At 42.1% G+C, this 12,888-nt stretch overlaps 1 protein-coding gene across 1 annotated transcript in view; it reads right to left on the bottom strand.

Annotated features, from left to right (window-relative positions):
* The window catches only part of VPS4B (vacuolar protein sorting 4 homolog B), a 34,483-nt gene extending 23,271 nt beyond the window's left edge, over nucleotides 1-11,212 (bottom strand). The window contains exon 1 of the mRNA XM_060121155.1: nucleotides 10,991-11,212. Coding sequence (XP_059977138.1) covers nucleotides 10,991-11,017 — 27 coding nt within the window. The 5' untranslated portion in view covers nucleotides 11,018-11,212. The remainder of the gene's footprint in view (nucleotides 1-10,990) is intronic.
* Between the last annotated feature and the right edge of the window lie 1,676 nt (nucleotides 11,213-12,888).

Genomic DNA, 12,888 nt, shown 5'->3' with positions numbered 1-12,888 from the left:
ATTACATTTCTTCTATAGGTAAATGCTATCTGAACACCTCTTTATCTAGTACCAATCACTGAGATTCTCACATAATTTTTCACTCAACAAAAGTCAAGCTCAGGGCCAGTAAGGAATAATCAAGTAACATGAAAATTCAAGTTAAAAGCATTTATGGAAATTCTCAAAAATCAAATGTCTAAAGCATATGACAACAGTAAAATTTAAATGGGGCAAAACCCCTTCAGAAGCAATAGGGCAATGAAATACTAAGAGTCTGAAAAATACGCAAATCTTTTAACTCAGTAATTAACTAAAAGGTTCACTGAGCAAAGACAAACCAGAGAGGTCTTTTGAAAAAACAAAAACAAAACTTGAAAACTTATATTTTAAATAGTGAAAAGATGCCACACAATATAAAAAGTAGAATTGTTAAATATTAAGCAGTATTTGTAATAATATGGAAAAATGAATAATGGAAGTTTTTAAAAAGCATTATACAATTTTTACATATAGCATGAGATCATGTATTTGAAACAACAGCAAACAAACAAATAAATAAACTTTTAAAAAGCACAGAAGAAAGATGGGAAGGAAATTTCACAGAGCTTATCTTTGATAAGACTCAATTTTTTTCATTTTCTACTTCTTCACATCTTCCAGAAATTCCATAATGAAATGGGCAACTTTTGTAGTACTTTTTTTTTAACTTTTTATTTTATATTGGAGTAGAGTTGATTAGCAATGCTATGTTAGTTTCAGGTGTGCAGCAAAGTGATTCAGTTGTACATATACACGTATCTATTCTTTTTCAAGTTCTTTTCCCATTTATGTTGTTACATAATATTGAGCAGACTTCCCTGTACTATACAGTAGGTCCTGGTTGGTTATCCATTTTATTTTACTTTATTAAAACTTATTTTATTTTTTTAATTTTGGCTGCGTTGGGTCTTTGTTGCCACGTGTGGGTTTTCTCTAGTTGTGGCGAGCGGGGGCTGCTCTGCATTGCGGTACGTGGGCTTCTCACTGTGGTGTCTTCTCTTGTTGCGGAGTGCAGGATCTAGGCTTGGGCGCTTCAGTAGTTGTGGTGCGTGCGGGCTCAGTAGTTGTGGCATGCGGGCTTCAGTAGTTGTGGCGTGCAGGCTCAGTAGGTGTGGCTCGCGGGCTCTAGAGCGCAGGCTCAGTAGTTGTGGCGCACGGGGCTTAGTTACTCCGCAGCATGTGGGATCTTCCCAGACCAGGGCTGGAACCCACGTCCCCTGCACTGGCAGGCGGATTCTTAGGCACTGCGCCACCAGGGAAGCCCAGATCCATTTTGAATACAGCAGTGTGGACATGTCATCCCAAACTTCCTAACTGTCCCTCCCCCACCCCTGCAACCATAAGTTTGTTCTCTAAGTCTGTGAGTCTGTTTCTGTTTTGTAAGTTCAAAAGTTGTAAATAACTTAAAAAAACCCCACACACACAACTACCAGAAATAGATCCATACAGCTACGTCCAACCGAATTTTGACAAAGATATAGAAAGGCAAGTTAATGGCAGAAAGATAGGCTTTTTTTTTTTTTTTTTTGTGGTACGCCGGCCTCTCACTGCTGTGGCCTCTCCCGTGCGGAGCACAGGCTCCGGACGCGCAGGCTCAGCGGCCATGGCTCACGGGCCCAGCCGCTCCGATGTGGGATCTTCCCAGATTCCCAGACCGGGGCACGAACCCGCGTCCCCTGCATCGGCAGGCGGACTCTCAACCACTGCGCCACCAGGGAAGCCCCAAGATAGGCTTTTAAAGAAATGGTTCCAGAGCAAATGAACATCCATAAGCCAAAAAAAAAAAAAGAGGGAGAACACCTCAAACTAAACCTTGTACTCTGTACAAAAACTAACTTGAAATGGATCACGGACTTAAATATAAAATGTAGGACTTCCCTGGTGGCGCAGTGGTTGAGAGTCCGCCTGCCGATGCAGGGGACGCAGGTTCGTGCCCCGGTCCGGGAAGATCCCACATGCGGCGGAGCGGCTAGGCCCATGAGCCATGGCCGCTGAGCCTGCGCGTCTGGAGCCTGTGCTCCGCAACGGGAGAGGCCACAACAGTGAGAGGCCTGCGTATCACACACACACACACACACAAAAGTAAAACTATAAAATCCTTAGAAAAAACAAAGAGTATCTTCACCATCTAGGGCTAGGCAAAGGGTTCTTAGACTTGACACCAAAAGCACAATATATAAAAAGAAAAAATAAAAACAGTATATTGGCATAAAAAAGACACATAGATCAATGGAACAGAAGAAAGAGCCCAGGAATAAACCAACACATATGTTCTCAATTAATTTACCACAAAGAAGCAAAGAATGTATGATGGGGAAAGAACAGTCTCTTCAATAAATGATGCTGGGAAAACTGGACAGCCAAATGCAAAAGAATGAAAATGAATACTATCTTATACAATACACAAAAATAACTCAAAATGGAGTAAAGATTTGAACATAAGACCTGAAACCATAAAACTCCTAGAAGAAAACGCAGATGATAAGCTCCTTGACGTTGGTCTTGGTGATAATTTTTTGGATTTGATGCCACAAAGGCAACAAAAGCAAAAATAAGTGTGACTACATCAAACAAAAAAGCTTCTGCACAGCAAAGGAAATAATCAACAGAATGAAAGGTAACATACTGAATGGAGAAAATACTTGCAAATCATATATATCTGACAAGGGGTTAATATTAAAAAACATAAAATACTCATACAAATCAAGAGCAAAAACCAAAACAATTTGATCAAAAAATGGGCAGTGGATCTGAATAAACATTTTTCCAAAGAAGACACACAGATGGCCAACAGGTACATGAAAAGGTCCTCAACATCATTAATCATCAGGGAAATGCAGATCAAAACAACACTGCGTTATCACCTCACACCCATCAGAATGGCTATTATCAAAGAGACAAAAAATAAAAAGTGTTGGTGAGGATGTAGAGAACAGGGAGCTCTAGTGTACTGTTGATGGAAGTATAAATTGGTGCAGTTACTATGGAAAATAGTACGGAGGTTCCTCAAAAAATTAAAAACAGAACTATCATATGATCCAGCAATTCCACTCCTGGGTATTTATCTGAAGAAAATGAAAATATTAGCTTGAAAAGATATGTGCACCCCCATGTTCACTGCAGCATTATTTACAACAGCCAAGATATGGAAACACCTAACTGTCCACCAAAGGATGACTGGATAAAGAAAAAATATATATATCAAATATTATTCAGCCATAAAAAAAGGAAATCTTGCCATTTGCAAAAACATGGATGGAACCTGAGGGCATTATGCTAAGTGAAATAAGTCAGACTGAGAAAGACAAATACCATATGATCTTACTTATATGGGGAATCTAAAAAAAAAACCCAAAAAAACAAAAAATGAGCTCACAGACAGAGAACAGACTGGTGGTTGCCACAAGTGGGGGGGTGGGCAAAACAGGTGAAGGGGGTCCAAAGGTACAAACTTCCAGCATAAAGTAAATCAGTCATGGGGATGTCATGTGTAGCATGGTGACTATAATTAATAATACTCTCTTACGTATTTTTGAAAGTTGTCACAAGAAAAATATTTTGTAACTATGTATGGTGACAGATGTTAACCAGATGTACTGTGGTGATCACCTCACAATACAAACAAATATCGAACCATGTTGCACACCTGAAACTAATATAACATATATCAATTACACCTCAAAGGAAAAAAAATAATGATAAATTGGACCTCATCAAACTTAAAAATTTTGGGTCTGTAAAACAGCCTGTTAAAAGGATGAAAAGACAAGCCAAAGAGTGGGAGAAATGTTTGCAAACCACATGTTTGGGAAAGGACTAGTACTTAGAACACAGAAAGAACTCTCAAAAATCAAGTTTAAAAACAACTGAAGTAGAAAATAAGCTAAAGACATAAATAGACATTTCACCAAAAAGGATATACAGATGGCAAATTAGCACATGAAAAGATGTTCAACATCACTAGCCATTAGAGAAATGCAAATTAAAACCACAGTGAGATATCACTAAACATGTATCAGAATGGCTAAAATAAAAAATAGTGACAATGCCAAACAGTGGTGAGGATACAGAGAACTGGATCACTTATACATTGCTGAGATGTAAAAAGGTACAGTCACTCTGGGAAACAGGTTTGTTTTTTTTACAAATCTAAACATACAACCACCACATGAATCAGCAACTCCACTCCTGGGCATTTATCTCAGAGAAATAAAGACTACGTTCACATAAAAACTTGTACTTGAACATTCCAGATGCCCTTCATGGTTAAACCGTGGTACACCCAGACCAGGGAGTACTACTCAGTAACAAAAAAGAATGAACTACTGATATACGCAACTTGGATGAATCTTGAGGGAATTAAGCTAGGTGAAAAGAACCAATCCCAAAAGGTTACATACTGCATGATTCCATTCACATAACCTCAAATGACAAAACCAGAGGTGAAGAGCCGTTTAGCATTGTCAGGAGACAGGAATGCGGGGGGAAGAGAAAGGGAAGTAACTGTGGCTATAAAAGGGGAACGAGAGGGATCCTCTGGGAGAGAACTCTTCTGTATCATGACTACGGCGGGGGGATACAGGAATTAACTCGACGGAACTCTGTGTGCACAGACACACACACACACACACACACACACTTAAGACTGGGGAAATCTGAGTAAGACAGTAGAATATATCAATGTCAACATCCGGGTTGTGATACTGTACTATATAGTTTTACAAGATGCTGCCATTGGGGACAACTGGGTGAAAGGTACACAGGCTCTCTCTGTATTATTTCTCCCAACTGCGTGTGAATCTACAATCATCTCAAAATAAAATTTTCATTAAGAAAACTATCTTTAATATTTTAAAATATGCACACACATACAAATTAAGAACAAGCATGATTTACTGAAACATTCCACCTGTATTAATTTAGGTAGTAAAACTATTCAACAGAAATAAGAGCCAGTAGAAAAAAATAATCATGGCTATGCTATATTAAAAATAAGCATACAATTAAAATAAGAAATTATTCAAATAATCCAAAAACTAATCATATGCTGAAAATATTGTATTTTGAAGCAGTTGCTCATGGACTGCATAGAGATGGGATAAATGGGAGGAAGAGGCCTTCCCTCTGCTGTGGCAGGAGGGAAGAAAAATAAATGGTGTGTCTCAGAACTGATAAAATGTAGCAGTACATGTTTCACAGTTCAAATAGCCTGAACTTGGAGCTAAATTTCCAAGTTTGGTAAACTCAGCAGGATATAAAGGGTGGAGTCACAGCACCTGGTCAACCGGTGGTTTCGTGTACCTGGTCTTATAAAAATGTATCCAGAAGGCTCAGAGGCTAAGTCATGTAGCAGAAGTAAGTTCTTCCTTTTTCTGGCTATAATTTCCTTCTTATGCTATTTTGAATTGCTGTGCCACTCACCTCTTCAGCTATGCATTCCCCTCATTTGCTGTCAGCCCTCTTTTAGGAACCAAAATGACATTTGTTAAAACTCGTACAGTCAGTATTTAAAAATCTAGCTCCAAATATGGTACCAATCACTTTAAAGCAGCCTTTCTCTGATGATGGATGCATCTGTATTTGCACTGTCCAATACGGGAGTATATGGCTTTTGAAACTTTTGGCTAATGTGACTGAAGAGTTTTAAGTTTTATTTAAGTAAAATTTAAATTTAAATTGCCACATGTGGCTACCATACTGGACAGCACATGTTAAACCTTTAATCGAAGATGATGATTGGAGGATATGCATCTGTTTTTCCCCTGATGAATGCTCCACTTCACCCTTGTTTCTGTTAGCATTTTTCATTTGAAACAAAATTAACCATGTCTTGCATGGTTTGGGAGTGCCAATTATTCTTTCAGAATATAACCCTGACTGTCTCCATCGCTACCACCCTAGCTCAATCCACTATCACATCTGTCAAACCTACCGCCTAGCCTCCTCTAAGCGGCCAGCCTGCTTCCACAGTTGATACGGAAGTCCACACAGCACCAGTGAAGGGCACCCTTTGATGGCCTCCCATTGCGAACAATAAATCCCAAATGCTGGGTCATGATCTACCTGGGCCCTGGCTCTGTCTGGGTCTCACCTGAAACCCTCCAGTCCTCCTTCACTCAGGCAGCCTGTGGACTAGGACCCCTCTGCCCACAACACTCTTCCCTGCTCTTTCCCCAGATGGATGCACAAGGGTCTCGTTTTCAGTCACAGTTCACATGCCAAGTCCTCAGAGAGGCCCTCCCTCCTCTCCTATTTCAAAGGCTGCACCCCACCCCTGATCTCAGCCCTCCCCTCACCCTGCACTTCTATCCCATTGCTGTGTTTATCATTGTTCCCCTGCATACTCACTTACTGGCCATCTCCTTTAGTATACAGGGAAGCTCCACAAGGAAGGGGACTTGCACCGCAGGCATGCAAACAGCCCTCCTTCAGCTAGCCCTGACACTAAGACCCCCTTCAGCTTGGTTCTGCTTCTCTGCTACCTTCAGAACCCAAACCTCACCAGCGCAGTCTCTACTCTTTCCAGTTCCTTTTTTTCTCCTTACCCTTCAGCTGCCAATCTGGGCTTCTGTCCCTTATCTTATCAATAAATCTGCTCATATCAAGGTTCTCTGTGGTGCCAGATCCAAAGACCAGCTCTGCGTCCACCTGGATCTCTCGACAGTATTCTACAGCAGCATCACTTCCCTCTGGAGCGCTGCCCTCTGCCCGCTTTCCTCCCGCCGCTGACAGCTCCTGCTCAGTTTCCTTTGCTGACTCTCCTTCTTGAACCTGACGCTGAAGTATCAGGGCTCCTCAGGGCTCGGGCGTCCTTCTGTTTCCTCCCTCCCTATGTGAGCTGTTCTCAATGACTGAAGCTGATTATCTTCAGGCTGATGGTTCCCAAATTTATTCAATTTTAAAACACGCCACTCTTCTGTTTAAAATGCTTCCAGTGGCTTGTTTCTGTGCATGTGGGTTTTGTTTTGTTTTGGCCTGTCCTCTCCCACTAGAATATAAGCTCCATGAGGACAGGAGTCATGCCTGTTGTACTGGCTTTTTTATATTCTGGAGGCTGGCACAAGACTGACTGAATCTCAGGGTCAGCCAGGATCCAGTCATCGATATGGAGGCACAAAGGCTGGGAACACCTGGGACTGTCCTTTTCAGATTAGGAGACCATGATGTGCCCACGCTAGAAAACCCTGGGAAACTGGGTAAATTCCAGACCCACCCATCTCAGGAGGAAAGCTGTCCCAGCCCCTGTCTTTCAAGGCTGATTCTTTCCCTGGTGCTCTGGAGCCCATTCCTACCTTCCTCCTCAGACATTCAGTCCCCTCGATTTTAACAGCTCAACTGTTCTCCCCAACCTAACCTTTCCCTTTTTGGGGTAGCATTCCTTAGCATAAAAATGTATGCAAGTCCTATCTTAGACTCGTAGCTACAAAACAGCAACAGAAACACACCAGCTCTCCCCAATTCTAAGGTTCCCATGTAGCTACCATCTTATTCAATACTTGCCTCTTCACCTCCACAGCAAAGCCCCAAAGAGAACCCGAAGTTCATCTCGGTTTCTTGATTCCTCCCACGGCAATGCTTCCTGCCCCTTGACTGCAAGATCTCTCACTTATCTACTTATGGGTCACTAGGTGAGCACTTAGCCCTCGTAAGAGACACCTCACATGGCCTCCTTTGGCCATCAACGCACCATCCTCTCCAGGTTTGACTCTTGGCTATGTCACGATTCTTTTTCAGGCTCCCTTTTCTCTCTCCTTAAATGCTGATATTCCACTGGGTCTGTGCCTTGGTCCTTCTTTCCTCATTCTATAAACTTTCCAAGACGGCCACACCTCTGCTACCATCTATATGCTACTAACTCCCAAATCCTTATTCCCAGCCTAGCTTAAGTTCTATACATATGTACCCAGCTGCTCAATGGACAGTTCTACCTGACTGTCCCCACAAGCATTTCAAGCCCCTGAAGTTCAGGACCACCCTGGCCCCAAATATGCCCCCTCTTCTTGTAATCCCCACTGTCAAGCTGTGCCCTGTACACACACAATGCTTTCATTCTAAAACAAAAACGTGAGCTTACTGCCTTCTCTGACTCCCCTCTGACAGCAGGATGGGGACCAACCACCTATGTGCAGCACACACTGCTCCTTGTCATGTGGCTTAACTAGGCTTGACCCCTCACCTGGCACACTCCGTTCCCGTCACACCAAACTACAGGGACAATCCAGATGGCTCAGACTTCATACCTCCGTGTACAGTGTGCTCTCCACCTGGAATACCCTATCCCATTGTCCAACACTCAGCACAGTCACTGTGGTCCTCCAACTGCAAAGTCCTTCCCAGCACCCCCAGGAGGCCTAGCCTCTGCTTCCTCTAAATTTCCACTGCCTCTTGTACATCCTTCCAAAGGTCACAAAGTATCCTAGTAGTCCCTTTATGTCTGATGTTTTCACGTCAGAATATAAGCCCTTGGAAATCAAGGATGATACATTTCTTTTATGATTCCCCAACATGTAGCAAAATGCATGACATAGTAGACACTCAGAAAAGTAAATATTCAGGACTGAGTAAACTTTGAGTTCTATACACAATGAACTTGCAGTTTCTCCCAACCCTCTGCGAGGTTTATTACACTTCTAGACTGAGGCATATGTTGTTTTTCTCTGCTTGGAATGCATCCCACTTTCTTGTCCAAGAAGGCATGACTTCATAGTGAAAAAGCACAAACTTATAAGCAGATAGACCTGGATTCAAAATTAATCCAAGTCTTCAATACTAATTAACTGTATGTCTTTGGGAAAATCATAAACTTAATAAGCTTTGGTTTCTTATACTGGGAAACTGGAGTAATACCTTGAAGAGTTGTTTTGAGGACTAAATGAGATCACATCAAACACCAGGCAGAAAATTAGTGTCAGTACCTTTCACTCTTATCTAAGCTCACATCATCTTCTCTGCGGAACATTTCTCATTTATCCTTGAAGAGTTACACAAGCCCTTCCTTTCTGCCCTCCCCCACTAACCTTTAATTCTATTAGAGCATTACTGCATTACTTTATTTTGATTTTTAGTTATCTGCATTCCTCCATTTGATTATAAGCATCTGGCTATGGGGATTTTGCCTTGTTCAGTGAGAAATCGATTCGTTAGTTGAATATTCTTCATCCAAATTTCCTACATTAGAAGATGGAAAAGGTTGAATGAGAAAGCACATCTGTGACCCAACCACTGATAAAAGTATAACTCATTATCTCTTCCTCTGTTTAACACTATCAATTATGCCTTTAATATGGGTCAATCTCGAGCTGATTCACTGAAGAACATCCACAATCCAATCCAAATATGATGCAAAGGATTACAGAATGAAACTGCAAATGTTGCAAAATAAAAATGATCAGTAAATAGATGAAAATTATATTGTAGAATGCCCAAATCACATGCAAACTCTTGACAAATAAAAGTTGGTGTACTATGTATAAAATAGATGAGCAACAAGGATATATCGTATAGCACAGGAAATTATAGCCATTATCTTGGATTAATTTTTAATGGAGTATAATCTGTAGAAATACTGAATCACTACGCTGTACACCTGAAACTATATTGTAAATCAATAAAACTTCAATAAAAACATTTTTTAAAGATGGTGGAATAAAACTATGCAGTTAACTGACAAACCAACAAGGATGAAAACAAGGCATTTCAAAAGAAATCACCTTTGATCCTCAAAGGAACAACAGTTTTATCAAATGACCAATACTTTTTCCAAGTACATTTACCCAAAAAACCCCTTCTGAATGCGGCTACAAAAAACTAATGTTAAGTGAAGATTGTTGCATCTTAGTTTAATGAAATCTTGAAAAAATACACATAAGTCAACACATGACTTATTCTTTATTCTAAGAAATAAGTCACGTTGCAATTATATTTTGTTAAAGACATAAAACATTTATTTTCATAATCTTTTGGGTTGATTTTCAAGATAAAAGTCCCAATCAAGTGCCCCACCTCCTTTTTGGTGAAAATTTGATCTCGATTTAAATCAGTCTACTTTCAGTGATTTTTCTTCAGGATCAATTATCCTGGGCTCAGTATATCCTCTATTAATTATCCCAGGTGCCTATACCAGGCACTCAACAAAAGCCTTTTCAACTGCAAGATCAAGACAAAGATTCAATATAGGGATTCACGCTACTCTTTTGTCCCAAACTTGACTAGTGGACTGGAGCTCTCGAGGTTAAGTCATATTCTAAACTCCACTGAAGCCCCAGATCCATTCTAGGGATGGGAGACACTGTTTGAAAAATTTCTCATCTCCATGAATTCCATTCCACAGAGGTCTAGCAATTAAGTCTAAAGTATCAGGATTACATGCTTTATGAACAAAACACTGAACTCACTGCGGTAGGGGTGGGAAAGTGAAGTCACAAAGGAGTTTAAGAAAACTCCATGATCTTATTTATATACTATATTTTGGGAGCCATTAGCGTGCACCTGAACGTATAGCTCAATGAATTCACGGATTCCTCAGATTCTGAGACTGTGCTCACGTTTCTATTCACCTGACAGCTCGAAAAGGCTTTGCTACACCAGCTTGAGGAACTAGGACAGAACTCGAATCACCCTATTTTCAACTGGTCCAGAGTAATGCACTGGATACATTATGTTCTTTCCTCTCTCCCTTACACTGACTGTAGCGTTCGTGCCTCTGTTCAAAGCTCTGCCCAGCTCGGTTCAAACTCGGCTGGTTTGAAAAGGAAAAAACAAAAACAAAATCCTCAACAAAAGTCAGAAGTCCCACAAAGCCAGTGGACTTGGGAAACCCCGGAAGCATGCGGAAAGCGTCCAATTCTCCCACCTGCCTCTGGGCCGGCGCGCCACCGCTTCCTCCCTCTTCCCCGCCCCCCACTTCCCACCCCACGCCCAGCGCCTCCCCTTGGCTTGGGCTCTCCAGGGGGCGGGAGGATGGCGATACCTGGAGGTTGCTCGAGGTGGATGCCATGGCGGAGATACGAGGCGGTTCCTCGAGGAGGAACGGGGGCAGAGGAAACCTACAGTGGCAACGTCGAGTCGAGCCCGGAGCTGCCCCAAACGTGCGCAGGCCGGTGGCTCTTGGACCTCAAGCGGCGGCCTCCTTTCCGGAACTTCTTCCAAAACAACACTGCGCTCCAAAAGCCAGCGGCCCCCCCAACCCTCACAAAACTTCCGCAACCCTGAGCCCCTTCGGGCTCTCGTCCGGCCTCTAGCCTCAGTACTTCCGCTTTCGTCATCACCACGCGCGCCACCCAGTCCCGAACTAAGCCAGCCGAGGCCTGGCGGAAGTCAGGCGCAGGCGTACTGCGGCTCCGGCCTAGGGGCAGGGAGACCGTTCGGGGTTGAGTGCTATACTCTTTTCTTCCTTTTACGGAAGTCTTATCCTTTGAGATGAGTTATTGTTTCTGGCTTCTTTCACTTGACGGAGAATGGAGAGTGCTCTGTCAATCTTGTGAAAAATGTCATCCCGTCTCCAAGACCCGCTGGTTGGGGACTTTGGGTCCGTTACCATTTACTTCTGTGTAAAGTGGGGGTAATTAAAGTACCTACCTCAGGGTTGTGGAGAATGCTAGTGCTGCGCGGTTAGGCGCACTGCAGAGTGATAAGCGAACACTTCATCCCGCAAGCATTTTCTCAATGGTTATTGCCATGGCTCTAGGAAGCCCCGAGAATTTCAATAAAAGTTATGTATGGCGCTGCCCTCAAGGAGCTTATGGCAGTCTGGTGGGGATGCAGGCTTCTGAACACAAGTCTTGTGAAACTGTTAGATCAGATATTATTTATTCCAGTTAACGTTACAGGGAAGGTTAATGGCTTGAGCAGGTGAGTGCTGTATGCGGGACCACAGATGTCAGGGATTAGTGGCAGAACTAAAAGAAGACCTTTTTCCAGCATTCTGTTGTTTGCGGGCACAGTCCTCTTTTTTTTCTTCCTTTCATAGTTTAGCTTCTCAAAGGAAAGCGAAATAGATGTTTAATCACTCCAACGTTTTACTTCCCTCTCATTCCCTAATTCTTTCCAAACATCTGGTGTCTCCTAAATAAAGAACTTCCCTCCCTCGCTTCTTACTTAGTATTGTCAAATACCCAGTTCTTGAAATCTCTTCCGGATAGTGTCCTAATGTCCTTCCTCTAACCTCTTCACTTTCTCCCCTTCTTACTCTTAAGGGCAGAATTTCCTCAAGAGTCTGACGTCCTCTTCTTTCTCACTACTCAAGCTCTGCTCATCTTATCCCCTTCCTGGGCTCCAGGTAGCAATAGAATAGAAATGGCTTCAAATTTAAATCTCTAGCCTGCCCTGTCCTCTGCCCAGCATTTATAGCTACCTCCCAGAGAGTTCCAAAAAACCATAGGGTTTTCCCACAAGAAAAATTCAACACGTTAAGAGCCATATTAATTATCTGAAACCCCAAACTTCCTTCTCTGATCTCTCCTTAGAATAATATATCACCAAATCTCCATCATGCAGGCTCAAAGCTAAAGCCCTCTCTCTGCCTGCGTCTATCAATTCTCCTTCCTACCCACCCTGTCCCCTTCCAGTTACTGATAAAATACTATAGGGACTCCAGCCCTTAGAATATCAGCACATAATAGACATTTAATAAATATTAAACTATTTAACTGAGCTGCTTAAAATAAGTCGCTGTTTCCTTAATGACTTTCAAGCTTGATTTTGCCTGAAGATACAACCAGATTCCAATTTACCTTTCAATTCAATCCCTAAATGTTTACTGAACACCCACTGAAGACAAGTCTACTGGGCATTAAGAACCTACAAAGACGAATAAGGTGTGGTCTTTGCCATTTAGGATTTTACAATTTAGTGGAAGGCAAGACATGT

Source organism: Lagenorhynchus albirostris, chromosome 14 (genome assembly GCF_949774975.1).
Source record: "Lagenorhynchus albirostris chromosome 14, mLagAlb1.1, whole genome shotgun sequence".
Classification (NCBI taxonomy): Eukaryota; Metazoa; Chordata; class Mammalia; order Artiodactyla; family Delphinidae; genus Lagenorhynchus; species Lagenorhynchus albirostris.
The sequence above is the reverse complement of the archived record's forward strand: the minus strand, read 5'-3'. Positions and strand labels throughout refer to the sequence as shown.